Below are 24803 nucleotides of genomic sequence, written 5' to 3' on the forward strand. Positions count from 1 at the left end.
GCCTTCATGGCAAAGTGAACTTTACCTATGTATACCAGTTGTGTACTTCCTATGGTGGAGGACCAGTTCAGTGATGACCCTTGTCTACACCAACATAACAACATTGTCTGTCATAGAGTGGGAACTGTGGCTTGTGAAGTTAGGTTTCTGAAATGGACTGACCTTGCCAGAACAACCCTAAAGATCACCTATGGGATGAATTAGAACATCAACTTCCCTCTAGACCTCAACAGTACCACCTGCTCTAGCTACAACTCTTAAGGAAGAAAAGGATGTCATTCCTCTAAAATTAAAACTAAATTAAGTCTACTAAAATTAAAACTATTCTCCCATGTCCGGGTCTCAACCGTCCTTTGAGGCCAAGTCCTTCCAAGTGGCTTTCCTTTGAGTGACACTTTATCAGAGGATCCATTCTCATCACTGCTTTATACCCGTCTCTCAAGAGTGCAGCCAGCCACTTATTTCTTTGTAGTGTATCCCAAGTGACTCACGATACTGGGCCAACACTCAGAATTTGGAGCTCTACCAGGGACAAAACATGCAATCACTTGTCCAGCGGAGTAGTGTTTACTATCCTTTAAACAATTTCCAAAACAGTAGTGTGATGTTGGATGGTTCGAGTCATGTTGGGACGTAGCTCAGTGAATGAAATATAGAGACTTTGAATTTTGGGACTCGTTGGGTACCCCTACCCTGATTGGTGAAAATAATGAAGGAAATTGGGAGCTGATGTGGTTGGTGGTGGCTGTGAAGGAAACTGGTGCCCTGGAGATGGCACTGGAGGAATCGCTGGCCTTGATAACACATAGCAACCAGTGATGAATATGGCAGCCAGTTGCATTGGACGTGATTCTCTGGATCCCAAGTTTGCTCTTTGGCTTCTTACTCCTGTCAGATCAGAAATTGCTGTGGTAATGTTACAATCTCTCGATGTGTTTCGGCAGGCTGCATTGATGTTCTCTGAAAGTCTTCTCAAAAAGGTGTTGTGTCGATTTCACATCTGCAGGAGGGGATTTTATTGTTCCGAGATTTTCCTCCCGATGTAGTGGACTTTGCAGCTCCAGATGTTTAAATTGGATATCCTTCGGTGGAGGTGGAATCTTCCGATAGAAGTGCATTCAGTGCCGGCAAGAGCCATTGTCTAGCTGACTCTGCAGAAACGAGTGGAAATTTCTTGTCTGCTCGACTCTGCATCTGGTCAAAGTTGGGGTGAATGAGCATTCAGCCGGTGATCTTCAGGATTATTTCTCACGAAGATCTTTAATTATAATTGTTTAAAAATTAAAATTAAGGGTATAAAACAAAAACAAACAAACAAAAAAAAAAATAGTCTCAAAAGTTCATGCGTCAAATATTAGGTTTCTCTAAAGAAAGTCCACCTCCATCTTAGGAAGCATCACATCTGTACCACTGTGTTAAATTAAAAGATAATATCTCCAATTTCATCGACCAGTTATTTATGGAGACCAGCACAACATCTCAAAAATTAGAGAACATACTTAGTTTATGGACAAAGATTATTGACATTCACTGGTATAAACATATTTATTTTCATAATTACACAAGAAAATACACAATAAAATGTATAAAAAACCACATTCAAAACGTTCAGCAATATTCAAAATATTACTTTAAGGTACCTGTTTTCCTTGTTGATTCTCGGCGAAATTTTTCATGCAAAACTTTATGTAACTTTGATGCTTTTTGAGGACCAATGCCAGGACATAAGCTTAAGTCTTCCTGAGAGGCATTCAAGATGGCTTCAAATGTACCAAATGTAGAAAGAAGTGTTGCTGCATCAGTTTTATTAACGGATCTTACTGATGTTAATGCACTAATAACCTGCAATAAAAGTGCAAAAAACACAATAATATTGTCCTAATATAAATTACACATGGAACAAATTTATTGGTACTCCTGCTTATCAGTATATGATGGTTAGCGTAGAAAAATGTCACGTATGCACTCGCATAGTTGTAGGACTGGAGAAAAAGGAAGAACATACTCATGTGCAAGCAACGTGATGATGCACCTTGCATAGATGACTATTTCTGGATATTGGATTTTAAAAATTCCATGAAAAGTTTTCGTTGCTCTAGTGTGTCACAGTTTTTCTGTGACATTGACACATCTCAGTCATTCCACACATGCACTTGCATGCACTCTCTCACACCCATTTACTCCCCCCCCCCCTCTCTCTCGCACACAAATACATATAGGGAGAAGGGGGAGTTAGTGAGCATGTGTCTGAGAGAGGGTGAATGAGTGAGCTGCGAAACATATCTTGGATGCTAAACAAAATTACAGAAAAATAAAGCCTTCTGTTATATTTTCTTTGAAAAGAATTGTGTCTTCATTTGATAATATGCACACTCTTGCAGGAGAATCAATTAATACATAAAAACTAAACTAAACTCTGTGGTACAATAACCCACTAAGGGTCTTCCAGAGCAGCATTTTCATTGGGTGGCACGAAATCAGCACATTGAGTCCCATCTCCTCTGTTTTCAGGCACTCAAGACTGGAGCCCGAGACTTGTTCTTTTCAAGTAGATCCCCAATTGTCCTGAAGACAATAGGTCAATGTTGACATTTTGGGAGCTACCATCAGTAAGTGAAACCATGGCAGCTCGTACTAAAGGTGAGAGGACCAACCATTTGGCTGAGCAGGAGCCTGATTAATATATAAATTTTTTTGATAAAATTTCTTCTTATCAGCAAAAACAAATTAAGGAAACACAAGAAAGTGAAATTATATTGAAAAGTACTGTGTTATTTTGCATTTGTTGCCTATCATGAGCAAACAATATACATTACAAGAAATTACTGTAATTGAACTATATCTTTCTGGCCTCTATAGACTAGCTGCTTCAATCTAAATATTTAAGCTTGCTTAGTAGATATATAAAAGTAACTGTTCTACTGATAGTTAAGCCACATTTTTCTTACAGTATCTGTGCAATGAAATATGAAACTTAACACTGTTGAATAACATGACTACACCTAAAATACTTTCCAAGATTTGTAGCTACAAGTGAACAATTTTGTGTCATGGGTGAGACAGACGAAACACTGCCTCTTCACTTAATAAGAAATTTATTTTAATTTCTGTGATTTGTCAAATGATGAAAAATAAATTATTTATGACAAAGAGAGAATATAATTGGCCTTTGAATATTCTAGCGAAGTTGGGGGGGGGATGTAACAGTTAAAGGAGACATTATTTGTTTTTTCGTGTCATGGGTGGGACACAATAGGAAACATAAGTAAATCAAAAAGTTAAAATAAAGGAATATTATGTAAAACACCTTTTACCTACTTACTCATGTATATAAATAATACTTGAATTTTTATGCAAATTACAATTTTAGATTGCTCACTCACAAAATAGGATAAAGTTACAGCATTGCATTTAATTTTAAAAATTGAGGTTCAGGGACGTTCAGGGACACTATCACATGGAATATTAGAAATAAATACTGTGGCCTTGTATTTCCTTCCAAACATTTTGGGCATTAAAATTATCTATCATATATTCAAAGTACATTTATTCTTAATAGTTGAAAAACATAATTATAGCAAAATGTCATATGAATTGGCTCCATTAAGACTTAAAAACATTGCATAACACAAAAAAGAATATGAAGTGCTCTGCACTGAACACCCATTTCACTCGCCCACATGACACACACACAAAATAATTATAAATAAATAAAAATAAACTAAAGGACCTCAAACAAGAAGGAAACTGGAACAGGAGGAAATAAATGACCAAATAGGCTTGTTCAGTTTTGCAAAGACCAATTAAAAATTGTTTTTTGGTTGCTGTGAACAATATGCTCTCTCCCAACATTGTACATAGGGTAGCCATGCTGTTGTGGCTGGGACCTTTGCAACATGGAGTGAAAGAGGGATGGTGTGTACACATTTGAAAACTAAAAAGTATATTTACAATATATACAGATTTAATTATCACTTTAATTGATTCAATGCCCTCTGTTTCTTTGGGATTTGAGTAATAAATAAGATCTGTCAAAAGTCTTAGGAGTTAAATATATACACATAAGGTAGTATTAAGTAAACAATTGGTTACAAGTGTGAGCAGTCCCTAGCTTCAATAGTCATTGTGGCTTTATAACAAGGTGGATTGATTTAAATCTGGTTGATTTAAATCGCGATTTAAATAAATAATTGACAGAATAATGTACATAAGGATTTTGTAGATATCAGAATCACTTTTGGTGAAAGTACATTAATCTTGTAATCATTTAATGGTGCTTATTAGGCTCTAAGATAGGAAAAGAAAGGAAACAAAATATATGTAGTGATGGGGTGAAGCTCATACGAAAGGAAATGTAATATGTAAATTGTAAATATTCTTAAATTCAATACTTTATATAGGCAAAAATAGGAAACATTCTGTATATACAAAATACTAATCATGTTAAACCGTAAAATAGTGTAATTATCATTAAACTGTAAATAAACATGGCAACAGATATCTTGCAAACTATCAATAAAAATAAATTCCAAAAATCAGCTGCAAATACTTTAAAAAATATTTTAAGTTACAATTATAAGAGTACATCCAGAATGTTTTATTTTCACTGGAAGAAAAGTTACTGAAATTATTATAGTATCATTAACACACTCAACAAACATTCCCATAGTAGATTAATGTAGGTATACAGTATCCGAAACAGAAAAATGTATATTTACATATATTTTCTTATTTGCTTTAATCAAAGTGTTTGAATATTTTATAGAGCTGTTTACCAGAAAAAGCTCTTCTATAAGAAAAACATATCTATATGCATGGTACCAAATCCATACAAGCAATTTTAGGTGTTTTTTTTAAAAAAAATGAAAAAACAATCGATTTAAATAAAAAAATCCAATTTAAATTTAAAAATTATAAAAAATGATTTTTTAAATAAAAATCATGAGCAATGAGTTCAAGTTCAATTCCTGATAGGTGTACTTTTCTGTAGTCTCAACCCACTACAAGCCCAGTCCCGATGAGCCTACAGACAGAGTGGCCTTTAATCCTGGCAAGTAATTTCTGCCAAATACAGAGGAATCGTGCAAGCCTTGACTCACAAAGGACTACTACATAGTGCCTTAATTTAATGAGTTAGCAGAAGTCAAAGTAGAAGACATCCTACCTTTGGATATGAATTTCCATCCTTCTTCTCCATAATGAGATCTGGTGGCTTTTGCTCAAAAATTTTGTACGTTTCTATGATACGCCCTGCCTCTTCTGCACTCCATGCCAGCATGAGTGTCAAATCAGCGAGTAGGCAGATCCTGGTTAAATGTTTCAGAGAATGGTGTGGGTCTTTGGTGTCAACCTGAAAATAAAATACTGTTACTTCAACAAACAGAAGCACGTAACAACCAAAAAAATAAACAAACTTAGAAGTGACTGTGGTTTCTGAAGGATGGGGTAAGGTCTTTCAAGCTTAGCAAGAAGAGTAAATTTGAATTATTTTAACATTGTTGAAGCTAATACTTACACGAGATGTCCTGTCTTCCATCTCACAAAAGAATTGGACAAAAATTTAATGTGAATTTACTTTTCAGTAATTTAACAGAGGTAAATTCAATACAGTGGAACAACGATTTTATGTTTTTCAGGGGACAAAGCTGAAAAAACTTAAAATGCAGGAAACTTTCATAACATTTTGCTACGTTGGGACCATCAAGTTTGAATGAATAATGCGAGAAAATGTAAAATCCAGGAACGTAAAATAGGGGTTCCACTGTAAATGTTTAGAAATTAATTGTGTAATCAACTGTTACTGATTATAATATTTATTGCCACTGGAATTACATTGCATTCTCAAGGTAACTATTGAGAAAGATATGTGGAATGTGTATTTTAAACTAATACAGGGTGTCTACCAAAATAACAAATCCCAAATTCTTGACTTTTTCACTACTTTTACTTGACCTTTTTTTGAATTTCCTCAACATTTATTTATTCGACCCCTAATTAGGTAAAGTTGAAATTGGCAATTAAGAAAATAAATATTTATGTAATGAAAATGGCCAGTTAAGATGAAAACTTAAGCTGTACTTAAGGGCATGTGATACAGTCTCCACGGGACTCTTCCAAAGTTCTTCCGTCCGTGGCAGTGTGCCAACCTAGCTCTCTTGGAGCCAGATCTGGCTCTTTGGTGCACTCGTTCGGCTGTGAACTGGGACGCCCACCCCCATACCCCACTATGATGCCATACTCCACTATGATGCCATCAAGGCCCACATAGACCAACTTCTGCCATGATTATACATTTTTCATGTGACGTGATATTGTTATATTGGCTGCGTCGCCGCACTCCCTCTTCTTTATAGCACCATGTTTGACGTGAAATTGACATAATATTGTTATCAGGGAATTCTTTATTTTCGATTTCATACGACCATTGGTGGATTATTGAGATGGGCGATGCTGCCGGACCTAGATGATGAAAATTAAGAACAAGTTGTCTTCAATTTAGAGATACCGATAATAGCAGTGCCCCCACCCCTTGACAACTAACATTACCTTAGTAGGCACTTTATCCAGCCTTTGTAAATCTAGCTCCTTGAGTCAGTTTTAACTCGATTTATGGAGAAATTTACTTCTTTTATGTGCATTAGGTTTGGCAACACTGACAGGAGGCAAGGAGAAAATCGTTGATCATATGGGAGTATGATTTGATTCGTTCTCTTGGGAATATAAAACTTCCAATGGAATAGAAAAAGATGTCAACGGAAAGAGGGCAGTTTGAAGATGCATTTCACCAAAAGTCGAAACTTCAATTTCATTAGTCGTAACTTGATGCTGAAGTTGATTCCTCATGAGGAATACATGGAATTCCGAAAATTCTTATTCATCATATTCTTCAAACATCGTGTCGAGCTTAATAATCAACATAAAAAAATGTTTCCGCTTGCAACATGGAGAGAAATTCATACTCTTGGATACACCCAGGTTTCTTCTAGTAGCAGTGCCCATTCAAATAAATGCACAATTGGTGCATAAGTGTATCTCCTCCCCTTAATGCATCCTGCACTGCATTTGGCACACTAACACTAACAAGGTTTTGATGACTGGACTCACAGCCAGTAAAAATCTTCTGTGGGGCTCGTGTTATTCTCTCTTCACCCATCTTATCTAACCACCATTCATGTTCATCTTCGCAATTAGCCAGGGGCAGAAAAATATACTAAATCAATCAGTCTTTGTGATGGCAAAAATTCTTGACAAGTATAATTTCTTAACTTTTTATTTACTTCTTGACCTACTTATTGATTACCTTTTCTTGGCACCCTGTAATATAAATAGTACTACAAGTACTACTTGTACAGTCCCTACCAAAAGTTTAAAGACCACTTACTTTTTTCATATAAATGAATCCTGACCGAACGTTTTTGGTACAAATATGGAGTGAGATTGTATGGAAGTAATATAGTGTGCGAGGCATATATTGCCGAAAAAATATTGGTATAAGTCTTGTAGTTCTTGAGATACAAAAGTTCAAAATCAAATTTCTGAACTGAAAAATCCAGCAATTTGAAGTGCAGATGAATGTGTATACATGTAACTGATGTTATTACGGTACTGAATTTTTTCCAGTAGGTTTTGGCGCAAAAAAAAAAAAAAAAAAAAATTCTCGTTTTATATTTTTTCCCATAAAATTAGCAAATATATATATATACATGGAGAACCATCCTTGTCAGCCTTCCTGGACCAACTTAACCACTTCCGTTCCCTAAAATTCACCTGGACACTATCCCCCAACCTGATCACCTTCCTGGATGTGGACGTGCACATCGAGGGAGGACACCTGACTACCTCCATCCACATAAAACCCACCAACCACATGCAATACCTACACTTCTCCAGCTCCCACCCGTTCCACACCAAAAAAGCAATTCCATTCTCTCTGGCCCTCAGGGGACAGCGCCTGAACACTTCACCCACCTCCCGCCAGAATTATAACCTCCGCCTACACCAGGCCCTGGTTAACCGTGGATATCCCTCCATCCTGGTCACCAAGCAAATATCACGAGCTGCCTCACATACCACTACCACCAAGAAACCTGCTGCCACCAACCCACCTGCACTCATCACCCAATATCATCCCCACCTCAACAAAATCAGGCACATACTGCACTCTCTTCTCCCAATCCTCCACAGTGATCCCGAAACCAAAAACATATTTCCCGACAAACCCAGGGTGGTTTTCAAACGCCCCCGTAACCTCCAAAACATCCTGGTCCACAACACTCCTTCACCACACATCCAACACCCCCCTGCCCATAAATGCAACCGACCTGTCCCATCCTCATCACTTCTCACACCCTCCAGGTGCACACGGCCACTGGCAAATTTACCCTCCATCCCAAAGGGACCTGCCATGCCTCAAACCTTATCTACATCCTCACCTGCAACATCTGTGGTGATTTTTACCTGGGGGAAACATCAATGGCCCTCAACCTCCGCATCAATAACCACCGCTCCTCCACCCACAACCTGGACTTCACTGTCGCAGTCCACACCAACCACCACAACATCAGTTTCAACGACTGCTTCCGGGTAGCGATCATCCACCTCCTACCCCAACCAGCCAACACCTCTGTTCGCAAAAGATGGGAGAGGGCCTATATATCGGCCATGAGTGCAACCACTCCACCTGGCCTGAACAAGGCCACCCAGTAATGCCCAACCCTCACCCATCCTCCCGCCCTCCCTCCCAACTCATCCTACACACTCACAGTTTACGACGAGCCTGGTGACGAAACAGTGTTTTTTTCGTTCTACGCACCGCTTCTTCTTCAATGGGGACCTGGCAACTCTGCAGGACCCCAACTTCCGGTTCCGTCTTCTGTTTCTTCTCACACCGATGATGCTATAAATTAGCGAAAATTTTGAATTTTCCTACTGTCCGGTGAGTGTTTCCTTTTACCTTATTTGATTTTTACTTAGCCCTTTTGGCCCTCCTTGCTTTTATCCATATATATATATATATATATATATATATATATATATATACATACAGCGATAACTGAGAGGTCTTCAGATAACAATATCTTCCTCAGCAACTACGCTGGAGTGAACAAATTTTATCAGTCATTAGTTGAAATGTGTGTCAATAGATGGTGCAGAAAGACATCTCTCGAGTAGCAGCATTGTATAAGTCCAAACCTGTTTTCGTTACGCTTGATAATAAACAGGCTGTTTGAATCACAAGCTACGTCATAATGGGGAAAAAATCTGTGCCTGTGGGTGTGAAATGGCAAATAATCGGTATGTACAGATGCAATAGGTCTCGTAGAGAAATTGCAGTTGCATTGAATGTGAGTAAAACCTGCGTGGCGAAGACAATAAACAAATTCAAATTATCAACCATGGTTGATAAACCATGCTGCGGTCGCTTAAGGGTAACATCTGTATGCGAGGACAGGATTATCGTGAGACTTGCAACACATCAGCAGCAACAATGGCTTGGATTCAAGCAAGGGAAATCCCATTGTTGCCTTGGCCAGCACAAAGTCTGGACCTGAATCCTATAGAAAACCTATGGAATACCATTGGTCTTCGTGTAGCCAGACACCAGCCAAGGAATGCCAGGAACTTAGTGAACAGATCTCCAAAGTATGGAATGAGATTACGCCCCAAAAATGCCAGAAATTGGTCCGCAGCATGAGAAAACGTTTGCAAATGTGCTTGAAACTTAAAGGTGGACCTATTGACTATTAAAATTTCACACTTCATTAATCTAATTTCAGGAGAAATGTTTGTTTGCAAGTATATTTTCAAAGTTCAGATTTAATGATTTTACAAATTGTACCTTTAGTTGCATCTATTAGTTATAAGTGCATTAATATGCCCTTATGCTTGCTTGATCTTGATGTACCTTTCAATAACATTACATAATAATTCCAATTTTGTATTAAAGTGTTTATTTCATGAAAAGCACTCGCATATGTACTTTTTCTGTTTGTCTGAAAAACACATGACAAGGTGGTCTTAAACTTTTGGTAGGGACTGTATTAGTTACACATGAATAAAAACACTCATTAAAACTTGATTAATTTATGAAATGTGCACATTTATGAGCACTTCTGACAAACTTACCTGTACTAATAAAACTCGAAGTTCATACTGACGACCTAATGGTTTTAATCTCTCGTGGATGTAATCTGGGTTTAAACTGTGATACCGCAGGCTCAAGAACAATGCACAGGTTCTCTGGCCCATCACATAATCTGGAATGATTTCTGCAAACTCCCAAGGGACATTTCTGATTGCTTTCAATGCAGGATTTCCACGCTGCAACAATAAAATGACAGTAGGAGAATATCAATAAAAACAACAGTAGTCATGTAAATTCTGGTGATAGAAATATGGGCATCTAGAAAATAAAAAGACTAATTATAGCCCCGTTCGGCGAGCCAGACAACTTCAAGTCGTCTTGCAGATCTTTGAAGAGTAAGAGTGTCCGGCGAGTAAGACAGCATGCAGTCATCTTGCAGCCAGAGCAATTAAAGGAATTTTTTTTCTATACATGTACCTTACATTAAACATAAGTATTAGTCTTCAATATGAGCTCCTGTGTAGCCAAGTGGTTAGCACTCTCGCCCTGGGTTCGACTCCCGGTGGGAGCCCTCAAAATTTTGGCGTTGACCCAGCGTCATGAGGAGAATTGGGAAGCTACTTGAAAAGAAGTAGCGGGCTCCGGTCACGAAAGCTAGACAACAGCAGTGATATAGCCTGACAAGTTAAGTCCCGATATGCACAGATCGCTGTGCCGGCTCGTATCAGTTTATCAGTGGTTTATTTGATTTAATCCGGTCTTCAAAAATGCATGCGGTGCGCAGATCGTAAACTGTAGTATTACGCATGCACGTTAAGGTTTATAACAAAGAGAAACTACTGGGTGAATGACTTAATTTACTGAATGCGACATCGAGCAGTGGCCTGGTTTCTTTTTAAAGCTGAGTGGGGTGGGGGTTCTTTTGTTTATCGTACAACAATCACTATGAGAAGGCAATCTGATAACACGCTTGCCTGTGTTCTTTTTTAAAGCATTGAAATGTTCTTGCTCTTTAATCTTGGCTGCATATTTTTGAAATGCAAAAATCAAATCATGCCGGGTCCAACGAAATCCACAATCTGCTCTGGAAAGCCCCTTAGCGGACAGGCCAGATAAATTGTTTACAATGTTGCAACATACTTGCAAAATCAGAAGGAGTTACATAAACTTAAGTATAATGTTGTAGAGTCCACAAGCGCCACCACGGGAGTATATAAATGGATGGTTTCTCAAAATAATGGATTGGATTGATTTGTTGTTTTAAGTTCACGTTATGCACAGTAAGGCTAATCAGGACTGAACCTACAGTTTAAAGTGGGATCCGAACCACTATGTGCCTCCACCGGGAATCGAACCCGGGACCCCATGCTTACAAGGCAACGACGCACCACTGCACCATTGGGGAGGTTAAGTTTTAAAAGAAGGAAAAGAGTCGTTGGTGAAAGGTGAGCTGAATTTCTGTACTCCGACATGTAGAAAACAGCCCAGGAAAAAGCGAATACAAATTTCGTTGAAAAATCCTCAGACCATTCCGCTCCCTCCAGGTTGCAACACTGCGAACCAACGTCGCTGCGGAGAATGGAATGGGGAAATGTGGTGTGAGGTGTGCAACAGCTATTTGAAGCATCTTGTTTTTAAACTTGTCAAGTTATAGTATCTGATGCGCTGACCACGCATCACCCAATGAAAAGCCACTGGCAAGAACTGGTCCTTCGAGGGCTGTTGCGCCATGGAGTTTAGATTCCTTAAAATAGTCTTCAATAAGCAGAATAATTTTTTTTTAAAATGAGTTTTTTTTTAAATAACCCTGTATTTGTTTGTAAGAAACATGGAATATTTTACTATTTTATACACAATAATAAACAAAGTTTTACATATTTTAGTAATTTATTGAAGATAAATGTAACAGTTCTCTTACCAACCTGCCTCTGGTTTACAAGTACAGCATTCAAATTAGGGACTGCCCTTGTAGATGCACTGGTCGATGCTTCTCCACCTGCATTTTTATTTGGTTCAGCTGCATATATTGATGCCTTGTAAAATTCTGATTTTGTCAACTTGCCAAATCCAGCTGCAAAGAGTGAAAACAGAAATGAGAACAAAAATACTGGCTTTGACTGACAATAGAAAAATTCTGATTCTACAATATGTTTCTTTGTGGTTTGTAATGGCTGGCATCGGAAACAAAGCAGGGGAATAATAAAAAAATGTCATGAGTGATATAAATATTTAATTTTCATATACCATTTTATCTTAATAATTTAATATTTCCCCTGAATACACGTTATAAGACAAGAAACAGAAGGTAAAATGTTTATACATTTAAGACACCAGTTTTCAAAACTAACCTTTTTACCAACTGTGATATACTTTTTAAAAAGTCAACTATTAACAACAACTATTATCAATTAATGCAGTAACGCTCAACAGTAAAGCACTTAAATTGTGAAAATTGCAAATGACATACACAAATACTAACATATTTTTAGTTCTGATATCTTCCCTGTTATTGGTGATTGTATCTTTCTTTTTCATTTCTCCTCTTTATATCAACTTTTAAAGCATCATTTATTCAACTATTGTGCCCGGACGTCCTTCCCTCCAGTTGAAAACGAATTAGACATGCAATTTAATACAATTAGCAACATGTCCAGTGTCAAAATACATAGCAGTTGCATATTGTAAGTGCATGGATACAAATTATGGGTAGCCACTTGCAAATAGTTTTGCCTAAACAGCCCCATTGACAAACCGAACAGGAAATTTTTGTACCTGAAAACAATTTCCCTTTGTGTTTTGCAAAATCTAATGGAACTTTTGCTACTTTTGGTTCTGGTTCAGCATCAGCCACCATCTCTTGAAATATTTCATCATCGTCATCAATCTCCATTTCTTGTTGCACTTGATCAGTCCTGAAAATAACAACAACAAAAACTTATAATAGTGTACAGGGAGATAGAAACCGAAATATGTATAAACACTGTTTATCACTACATTCACTTATCTTTTTACATCTAAGCTAGAAGGCATGAAACAAAATCATTGCAAATCACAGAACACACTCTATGACAATCTCAATGAAACTCTATCCTGTGTAAATACATAGTACTCATGAAAAGTAATTAAAAATAATTTTGGATCACATACATATTCACATAACTATATTTATTCTTATGTTTATAACAGAGCATTATTGCCCTTAATGCAATTAAATCAATGCAAAATTGAAAGTAACATTTCAACTTTGCTAATGATACTTTTGTTACAACAAACAATTTTACAATGATGCATTTTGCACATAGGCTAACACTAGTAATTTAACGAAAAATGCAGACTTGAAGAGGACTCAAATCTGGGTCTGGAGCTGAGATACAGAGCCAGCCTTGGTTTCACTTGATTTTTCGCTGCCACAGTTTTACCTACATGGAATTTCTATGTAGTTCACCTCCTGTGTCTGTCACATTATAAGGTAATAGTTTAACAATGCTTGTTACAAGTACTTTAGAAAATTCTGTTACATTGACAATTTTTTAATGTTAGTGTTATATTGTTATATTGTTCATCTTAATAGCGCATATTGCTTATTATACACCATCTTGCAGTCCCTGCTTTACCAACTTCTTGGCAAATAATTATACCACATGCTAATGATTCCAAATTGATAATGATTCTAATTGATAATGCTGTAAAGAAATCATTCTGTGATACTCTCAGGTCTTATGATTATTATTATGCTAATGATCAAGTAACTAGAATAAAATCTTGCATTGATAATGTGATCACTAATGTTAACAGAAATATGATATCCTGTGGAACTATTGATCCCTGTTTATCTGACCACAGCGGTCTGTGGCTTATTTTACCAATTTTAATTTATACCACACCCCCACCACAAAAACTACAAGTTTTAGATTGCTTGGTCAAACTAACATAAGAAACCTCAGAGATAGCCTTATTGAAATAAATTTCTATGAATTGTTAAGTACCTGTAATAATTTGACTGAAGCATGGAACAAATTTACACATACAATTGTCGATATTTATAATGAGTGCTGTCCAATAAAATACAGAACTATCAGCACAGGTAAGAAGAAAATGAGAACACATCTAACATGGTTCACTCCTAAATTAGCGAACCTTAGAGCTATTATGCTCAGACTACATGATAATGCCAAAAATGGCGATCAAACTTCTAAATTGAACTATAATGAGATTAAAAAAAATTTAGAAAGGAAATAAAATTAGCTAAACTAAAAGCTAATGAAGAGTACATAGCTAAGGCAAGTAATAAATGCAAATTTGCCTGGTCAATAATCAAAAAGGAAACTAAGATAACGGACGAAACAAAGTTGCCAAGTATCACACCCAATGAGTTTAATAGTTTTTTTATAAACAATCAAGAACATTTAAACAAAATTCCTGTGAACTATGAAGAAAATCTCAACAATGACCTTAATGGCTATCTTGGTAGGCAAAGTTTCCCACAATTTAATCATATAAATTTTAAGTGGATTAGTACGGATGAAATTTTAATTATTGTGTCAAAAATGAAAAACTCCTACAGTGAAGATTTTTTCGGTCTATCAACATTTATTATAAAGCATATAATTGACATAATAGCACTTCCAATTACATATCTTATTAATGGGACATTAAATGATGGTATTTTTCCTGATAACCTAAAAATATCTATAACAGTCCCTATCCACAAAAAGGGTGATAGAGATAACCCTGGTAACTACCGGCCTATATCCCTTGTTCCAGTGTTTTCTAAAATTATAGAGTACTGTGTAAAAAAAGCAATTGACCCCTTATTTTGAACAGAATTCACTTATTAATGTAGCCCACTTTGGATTCAGATAGGGGCTATCTACTATTAATGCGGTAGAGACGGTCGTAAATGAGATAATTAATGGTTTCGAGTCTGACTCATATGTACTACTTTGATAGATTTAAGTAAGGCCTTTGATACAGTTGCGCATGATATCTTGCTTAAAAAACTACAGCATTAGGGAATAAAGGGTATTGAACTATCCCTTCTTAAGTCTTATCTCACTAATCGGCGACAGATAGTAAAATTTAATAATAAGAAATCTGATGAGCTAGACGTTCTGTCTGGTGTCCCCCAAGGATCAGTATTAGGTCCATTTTTGTTTTTAGTTTATATTAATAACCTACCTAATTGCCTACCGTATAAAACAGCTATCTATGCTGATGACACTACCTTTATTACAAATGATCATAGTATTCTTAACCTTAGTATCAAAAATAAAGAAATGTTAAATGCTTCCTCTTTATGGTTTAAAACAAATAGCTTGGTGTTAAATACGACAAAAACAGAAACTCACTTTTTCTACTTAAATAACCCACCATGCACCTTAAATAATCAGGATTATGTAAAATTGCTTGGCATATATTTAGATACAAAATTAAACTGGTCAGTTCATACCCAGGAACTATGTAAGAAACTTGCCCGTGTCTTATATGTATTATTTTCCTGTAGTTTACGGTTATTACAAGCATAAGAAAACAGTTTTTTCTTTGTGACGTTTCAGGAGAACACACGCTCCTTTCATCAGACATTTATTTTCATTTTGACTAAAGATACAGTTATAACAATGGTTAGTAATTTTTAAACAAAAAGAATCTGTTATATAATGGATGTTGTCAATGGTACATTGTTGTAATATAGCAACTTAACTGTGAAAAAAGCAGTCTTTTTTTTTTTTTTTTTTTTTAAATTATGAATGCCAAATATCATCAGGTAATTCAAATTCATCATTGTTTTCACAAAGTCTCTTGATGTTTTCTGTTACATTAAATTTTAAAGATGGTGGCTTACTCCATTTGTGAAAAAGAAAACTCCACACTGGATCTATGTTACCATTTTCATTATTTAATTTATTCCAGTGTTCTTCTGCAATGAACGAGGCTTCCCAGACATTCAACTCTGTGTTTCCCGTTAATCTTTTTAAAACCCTTCTCTTTTTAATCAAATGCTTCTCTTCGATGATATGAGTTGACAAACCTGTTCTTGGGTTTAGATTTATAATGTCCAAATCATGTTCGTGCCATCTTATTGCCATTTTCCTTGCTGTTTGTCCCACATAGTCTTTTGAACATTAACAACTTATATTATATATTCCTGTGGTTTCCACATCTGGTAGCGAGTTTCTCATTTTGAATTCATTAAATGTACATTCCAAACTTCTTGGTGATTTAAAAACAATTTTGAAATTAAAACTTCTAAAAATTTTTGCAATTTTATGTGAGAATCCCTTGTGGAATGGAATGCACACAAATTTCTTTTCAACAGATTTTTCATCTTTGTCTGTATTTCTCTTTTCCTTTAGTTTTCTTGCAAGTTGTTTTTTGATTTGGTTTATTCTGTTAGTGTGAAAGCCATTTTCTTTTGCTATATTAAAGAGCCTTTCTTCTTCATTTTTGATATCCTCATTATTAGAACATAGTCTTTGTGCTCTCAGGAAAAAATTTAAAAATATGTTATCCATTGTTATACGCGAATGTTCTGATTTGGCATGGATGTATTTTTCCCCCGCTAATTTTTTTCTATGGACTGATGTTTGAATTGTTGAGTCAGTTGTCTTAATTTGCAGATCAAGGAAAGAAATTACATTGTTATTCACAAAGAAAAAACTGTTTTCTTATGCTTGTAATAACCGTAAACTACAGGAAAATAATCGTATCATGCAAGCAATGCGTACATACAAGAAAAACTATGTCTTATATGTATTGCGGAAATTAAAAAAGGTCTGTAAGTGAGGAAATGATGATCTCTGTGTACTACGCTCTTTTCCATTCACACTTACTGTATGGAAATTTACTATGGGGAAACTCTACAGGTGCAAAGGAAGTCTTTAAATGGCAAAAGAAGGCTATACGTTGTATTAAAGGAGTACAGGATATGGAGTCATGTAGGGAATTCTTTAAGGAATACCGTATTATGACAGTGCCCTCTATAAATATTTATCATAGTTTAATGTACATAAAGGAAAACCTCCCCAGTTTTAGGTTGCGTTCTAATGTACATGACTATAATACAAGGCACAATCTGAATATAGAAATGCCATACGCTAGACTATGCAAGACTCAACAAAATTTTAAACATAATGGAATGAGATTATTCAATTTGCTACCAGCTTCTATACGTAATTTAGAATACAAGCAGTTTGCTAAACACATTAATAATATATTAGTACGATATTGTGTATATATAGTGTCACGGAATTTGAAGAACACTTCCGTCAGGGCCTGTAAAATGTAAATGTCTACTCATAATGCATCACAGAGCTGTAAAATGGGTTTTTGTACATGACTTGTATTGTAATGAAAATAGAGTACTATTTTCCAATTGTTTTCGCTGTAATAAAACATGTAGTTTAATTTGCAAACTGTATTGTTGAATGTGTAATATTTTAATATGTATTTTTAATTTTCTTTTCTTTTGTAATTTTTTATATTAGTATTTATATACTTATTATGACGAAGTCTATTGCAATCATGTTGTCTAATGACTATTAAAGTATTCTATTCTATTCTATTCTAAAAATGTATAATGATTTTTTGCAAGTTTTATAGGAGTGTTAGAAGTGCTTTAGAAGTGATTGTAGAAGTAAGTTTTAAGTTTGGTGAAACTAATTAGCACAGTTAACAGCTTCACTAAATATTATTTACTGGAGACATTGTGATTTGAAAAGGAGTTTATGCAAGTGTCCGTGCTTTCTAGCAAACTGCCATTGTTGGTTTACAGTCGTCTCGGATGCGGAACTTGGGTGGATTTCCATGTGATGCTCAAAGGGAGTGTCATGCCCGAGACCAGATGTTACATAATCACGTGCAGGAAACATTTATAAATGTTATTTTAATGCTAAGAGCCCTCAAACTTAACAAGGAAAACATTTAGGATGTTTTATTAATGCTAAGAGCGGTAAGGATGTCGAATCGACCCTTCTTAATAGAAATATGTATGATACATCGTTGGAAAGGGTGTGAATCAAGGATTCCAGAAATGTAAAATTTAAGGTGAGGAAACAATTGGAAGTGGAAAAAAAAGTAGTATTAATTGACCCCCGATTCCGGGCTATGTCCCTGGGATAATTGACTTACCGCCCCCTACCGCTACCTCGGCCCCACCTTTTTCTATGAAAAAAAACGAATGAAAACATGATTTTAAAAAAGTTGAATCCTAGTGGAAATTCGCATATATATTCACGTTGAAATCCAAAGTTGGACCTGGCAATACTGTGTGTTAACAACATGGATTAGGTTCAAGGAAACCAGCTATGGCAAGTAATGTAGTAGTATTTTTTTTATTGTTTCATAGAAATGTAACTTTAAATTTAGAAATGCACAGTGGCAATTCGAAGTGTTAAATATGTACTATTAGTGCACAATATTTTTTTTACTTTCTAACGGTAAAACACAAGGTTTGATTGTGCAGTCTAGCCCTAAACCTGACACACCTAACATACCAATGCTCTCAAGAGCATTCAGCGATGCAATACCCCAAGTGCATAAGTAGACATCAATAGCAGTCCATAACCACGAGAATAGTGAACGAATGGATGCTCATAAACAAAGAAAAATCCTTCCCCAGAAACCATGCAAGTAAACACTAAGACACTGAAGTACATGTTAACGGACATAAATAGAGCTTGATAACATTGAACCATGTAAAAAAAAATGCATGTGTACCATGACTATTTAGGAATTAAGCAATCAGAACTTTGGCCTATCATGTTACACAGACAGTTTTAACAGATTTTTTAGCAGGATTTTTATCTTAAAGAAAGGGCGACTGAAGTCGATGGAATTATCGTAGTAAACATGCTTTTCATATTTCGTTCGCACAATTGAAGAATTTGGCAAAGTACAGGACAAATTTCTGATGGAGAAATATAGAACCCTGTAAATACATGCATAACCTAACAAAAATGTCAAATTACTAGCAGAATAAAGTGATTGTATTCCATATTGTAAAAGTCGATGTTTGTAAATTTTGTTGGATATGACTCAGTTAGTTGTAAGACCATTAACAATTCATTTAAATGCCAGGCTTACACGAAGATAAGGAAGATGAGCCTTCACTGCTTATTTTATAAGTATGGCACAGTTTTTAAGTGATGTCATGTGTATGTTTTATTATTCAAACATTACCAGTTCCGTATATCGGAGATGCATTAAAATATCGGATATTTTGTTTCGCTTGGTTCGTACTTAGTAATTGTGTATTGCGGCACATAGTTCAAGGTGCCATTATGCTTTTTACATGAAAACAAACACTTTTTCTACTAAAAATAACGCATTTTTCTAAATGTTTTCTAAGTGCTGCCGAACGCACGTAACGGTGCGATATCACTTGCTTTGCAAATGGTATTGCTGCTTTTGTTTTAGAATATCAGTGTTTCCAACTACATTATGCAAGAAAATTGCTTTGTTCCACAAATTATTGTTTTTTTTTTAAATTGGTAATTATGTAATATCGCCCGAACGGATTTCTTCATTTTTACAGGATGAAGTACTTACTGAACTGACTTTCCATACACTTTTGAAAGGTAATGGAAGTGTTTTTTCCCATCGCTTAATTTATTTCGCCGGTAAATCATGTATTTTTGAAGATTAATGTCTCTCCAATGCACGAAAGCTGTTGCCTCTATGTCCTTCCCCTACATGAATCAAATGTTGCGTGTGTTCGATGATTTAACCCCCAGTCAGTGTTTCCAACCACACTGTCGTTTTCCAAGAACATTTCAATTTTAACTATGTTTGCCTAACCTAACCTAACCTTGCCGTGCATGGTTTGTGGGGTTTTCGAACCTGGAAAAAAATACAAAATCGTTAACACGAAAGTAGGTATTTTTCGATGAAGAAGGTTGCAACACTGTGTAAACACTGATCATCGACAACGCTAGTAGAGACCTTCAAATCCACAAAACACAAGCACGACGCGCGATGATCCTTGACGAGTGCACGCCATATTGTCGGTTACACAAGCAAAACAAGGAAGACAAATAATGACTCGTAATATGAAAAGTTGACACTATTTTATGGAAAAAGGCATAACTTCACCTTAAAGAATCTTCCGCAATGCAGAATAGGTAAGTATCAATGCTAAAATTAACGAAATAAACAAGTGAGAGGTGTTCGAACGATACTACATAATTACCCATGGTACCAGTTTCATAGATCGCAGACACATTAAAATCACATATTTTGTGTTTCACATGGTTCGTACTTACCAATTGTGTATTGCGGAACATAATTCAAGGTGCCATTATGTTTTTTACACGAAAACAAACACAATTTTTCACATTCTGAGTGCTTTTTTTATTCCTTTCTTCGCTTCCAGAACACACAATATGGTGGGCACATCTTGACTCACATTGTGGGTATGCAGTGTTTCAACCTTCCTCACCGAAAAATACCTACTATCGTGTTCGTCACCGGTGAAAATTATACATTATGCACGGGAAGCTGATATATAGCTTGGGTAGCTGACGGATAGCCCCACGAACCATACACGCATAGCCCCGCTATCCCTCTCGCCGGGTTGCAACACTGCGCAGTTGAATCGGTCGCACTTTTCTATTTACTGTTGTTGTAGGGCAAGCAAAGGAGCGAATTGACAATATAGAGAAAGTCTCCAATTTTGTTCATTTTCGGTATACTAACTCCTTTTGGTACCAGTTAGATAAGTTGGAGACACATTCAACTAGTTTTTTTTTTTTTTAAAGTAAAAATCATTTCTACTTACCTCATATGCATCAGAACATTTTTCAACCTGGGGATCACTTTTTTTTTTCCATGAAAAACACGTTATTTTTAACATTATAATTCTTTATTTGTCGTTGCTAATTCGGAAGCCAAAACTTGACTCACGTTGTCTGTCATCAGCTGATATGAAGTATTGTCAGTTATAAATGCCGCACAAGCTATTCACAAAACGTTTTGAATCGAAAATTGTTCCACAAACCATTCACGAAAGGTTAAGTTAGGTTCAGTTAGGTTAGGAAAATTTAGAAAAATAAATTTCAACAAAAAAAAATTAACTTTCACTACACTTAAATGTATTGCATGCTATGAACATATAAATGCCGCACAAGCTATTCACAAAACGTTTTTCTTCGAAAATTGTTCCACAAACCATTCACGTAAGGTTAGGTTAGGAAAATTTAGAAAAATAAATTTCAACAAAAAAAAAATTAAAATAATGTCAAACTACCCCGTGGTTGTTACACTGACAGGGGGTTACATAACCGAACGCACGGAACATTTGATTCACGTAGTCGACGGCAATGGTGGCACGAGCTATCCTGCAACAGAGATGCATGAATGACGAAAAATACCTTACTTACAGGCCAAATAAGTTGCACGATTTGAAAAAACTATTTCCCCACTTTCACAAAGTCCACAAGAACGCAATATGATGATCAATTCTAGTACGAACCCTATATTTTCGATGAATTTAGGGGTAAAATGAGTGCTAATGGAACCTAACCTAACCTCGTGTGAATGGTTCGTGGGGCTAACGTGAATGGTTTGTGGGGCCACCCATGGATGGTTTTTGGGGCTAACGAACAATGTTTCATCAAAATGTACAATTTCCCGAAGTGACTCCCGGCTTTTTACAACAGATTCGTGATTAGGGGGCCAAAATTAGTTAGTATACCGAAAATTAACAAAATTGGAGACTTTTTCTATATTGTCAATTCTTACCCAAATATATCCCACCTCGACGAACGTTGTAAACCTTGGAGAAACTCATTTCCGTCAGTAGTTTCTTGTGTAAAATTGAAGAAATGTGTCTCCGGTGTATGAAACTGTTACTAAACAGGTTTCTACTTTCAAATCCTACGAACAGCAAGATTACTATTCGCACAGACAGATGAAATATTATTCCATAAACAAATCTATCAAATTTAAATACTGCTGCAATTACTTGCAATTCTCCTGTAAAATTGAAGAAATAAGTTTTGCGGATACTGAAATTTTACCAATTGTTATTCTCGTAAATACAAACCTTTGTCCATTTCACGTCATGGTGTAAACAATACACAAATCTAATGCAATTGCAATCATCATCTTCTTCTCACACGTCCCTATCGCTGCATGGCGATTCCGTATCACTAGAAAGGTAGTCACACTGAACACTGTTGCCCCCAACCGTGTGTTTTTATTTTATTTTAAACCATAGAAATGTGTGTGGGGTTTGAATTGTCAAATGTTTAGATTAGTATTTTGCATCTCCTGGCACTTAAGCAATCATACAAGACGCTACAGCGTAACGCCGTACAAGGAGCGAATCTAATCTAACCTCTGAGACAATTCATTCTTTATACTTCATGTTCGCATATGAATACGACTGAAGAATTTTTGTTCTTGGGGGGGGGGGGTTACATTGGAGCTCGATGGGATGGCTATTCAAACGTCATTTTCAATGAATTTAAGAATTTATCGTGTAAATCGATAATAAAAATGTGTTTAGCAAAATTTTAAGATAATGTAGCCAGTCATAAGTTTCCGAAAATTACATTCTCCTGAACCTAAGAATTAATATATTAAAGCGCAACGGAATGGTTGCGGAAACGAGCTAAATATAGTACGTTTATACACAAAGAACACTAAACGTGACGTCATTTGGGTCGTCTCTAGCTGTCATGGGTCGATAATACAAATATTTAGATTTTTACACTATTCGCGATTAAAATTATCCGATATGCCATCTGGCGAGATCTTCAGGAAACAGTCCACGTAGGACATCTGTCCAAGTCGTCCGAATCTACATGTCCCCTTGTAGTACGGTTGTCACTTTTCCCGCTAGGTGTCAGTCCGAACTTCACCCACCGCGCTCTGGCGCGCAGGCGCATCGCACGGAAGCAGAAGGCAGACGCCAAACAAACATGACAATGATTTCCACCTATTTACTACTCATATTAAAAATGTAACACGCTATTTCATCATTTACAATTTTTCTACATTTAGTATTATTGATAAAATGTTAAAGTATAACTGAGTTTTACATCCTCTAATCAGTATATGTTGCCTGTACAAAGTGAAAGTTAGAATATGGCTGCCAAGCGCAGCGTCACAGCGAGTTCAAGCGTGCATCTGTCGGCATATATGCCAATCCCACTCAGTTCAGCATAGGCGATTTGATTCTCCTCTCCGATTGGCTGATTTTGCGGATGTGACGTCACACCAACACAAAAACAATTGAATGGGTAATGCGAATTGATAAACATTAAACAACGAAAATGCGGAAGTGTGTGCATTAAATATATATTATAACATTAATGTAATGTAACAACGGTGGAAATTGTGTGTAGTGTGTGCAAAGTCAAAAAGTGTAGTGTGTGTGCAAAAAAAAAAGTCACTTTCGTACTGTAAACAGGAGATATAATTAGCTATAGTGCTAGTTGAGTTAAGAGCAAATCAAAGCGAGAAGAATATCTGTATGTATTTAAAAAAAATCAACTCAAGCGAAAACTTAAGACTTTGAATTTAAAGTGAACCATGATATTCTTTATCACCTGCTAAATTTTAGTTTCGTACAGCAGAGAAATATTGTAATGGTGTAATGTGCAGAAAATAAAAACACGTTGTTAAGTACGAAGCAGTATCCTTGATAACTTTAATTTTATCTTTTAAATATTTCTTTCCTGCTATTTTTACACTAAAATGCGTCTAAGTTTTGACTGTGTAATCATTTTAACAATTTGTATAGAAGGGTGGAAAATTCATTTACATAGGTCGCGACTATTTTCACCAGGTGGTGAGAATAGTATATGAGGCTACTGTCACCAGGTTGTGAGAATAGCATGTGGAGCTATTTTCACCAATTTATGAGAATAACACATGGGACAGTGGAAAGTGCTGAAAGTGCACAAATCACATTATGATTATCAGGTAATGGAAGTATTTTTAACGCTAATAACTCAAAACCTGACCTGTCTAACCTAACAACAAAAGCATTTGGGAATGTGTTAAGTACACATTCGTACCTATGTCAATTGACATATTAACAGTAGCAGTGAATGTCAGAACACCTTGTGGTAATTTTTCGGTAACACTCTACTATACCGGAGACGGATTTCTTCAAATTTACAGAAGAAAGTACTTACGCAAATCATTTTCTGTAGCATTGTTGATGTTCGGGAACGTAGTTTTTATCCATTTTAATGCGAATGCATGTGGTTTTCTACGAAAATCTCTTTCCGACGTGCCATTTGCTTTCTGCACGAGAGCACAATACATGTTATTGCTGCTGCTACAAGATGATGTGTCGAGGATGTTTCGTGAAGTTGTTGCCGGGTGTGGAATTTGTAATTCCGAAGTTGGCCATATATGCTAAATTGAACAAAAGGAGTGCTAATGGAACCTAACCTAACAGGCCTAACCTAACCTAGTAGGCATACCTCGTCCCCGTGATGGTTCGTGGGGCTATCGTATGTAAGAAATAGACATTATTTTTGTTAGAAATCCATTATTTCACCTAAAGAAATGTTCCGCAATGCAGAATAGTACGTTAGCAATGTAAAAAATAGCGAAATAAATCATTGATAGGTGTCTCCGGTATAGTAAAGTAGTACCAATTTTTCCAAACAAATAGTGTGCAGAGTAGAAGTACTTGTCACCCAAACGAAAATAAATGCAAACTGACGTAAGCTTGATACATGCTAACAACTAAAGAGTACACATA

General features: G+C 36.1%; 1 protein-coding gene across 2 annotated transcripts in view; it reads right to left on the minus strand.

Annotated features, from left to right (window-relative positions):
• Positions 1-1532: 1532 nt before the first annotated feature.
• LOC145995299 (DNA excision repair protein ERCC-1-like) overlaps positions 1533-24803 on the minus strand; it is a 347987-nt gene continuing 324716 nt past the window's right edge. Inside the window, exons 1-6 of one of the 2 annotated variants that reach the window (XM_083131900.1) lie at positions 22125-22426; positions 12857-12996; positions 12007-12155; positions 10126-10320; positions 5165-5350; positions 1533-1842 (exon numbers count right to left, since the gene is read on the minus strand). In XM_083131900.1, the coding sequence (XP_082988026.1) occupies positions 1627-1842; positions 5165-5350; positions 10126-10320; positions 12007-12155; positions 12857-12974 (864 nt within the window). In that variant the 5' untranslated portion in view covers positions 12975-12996; positions 22125-22426 and the 3' untranslated portion in view covers positions 1533-1626. Of the gene's footprint in view, positions 1843-5164; positions 5351-10125; positions 10321-12006; positions 12156-12856; positions 12997-22124; positions 22427-24803 lie in introns of those variants that run through there. The other variant, XM_083131901.1, reaches the window with a different exon arrangement.

The sequence above is a fragment of the Lepisma saccharinum genome, chromosome 11 (genome assembly GCF_977018435.1).
Source record: "Lepisma saccharinum chromosome 11, izLepSacc3.1, whole genome shotgun sequence".
Lineage (NCBI taxonomy): Eukaryota > Metazoa > Arthropoda > Insecta > Zygentoma > Lepismatidae > Lepisma > Lepisma saccharinum.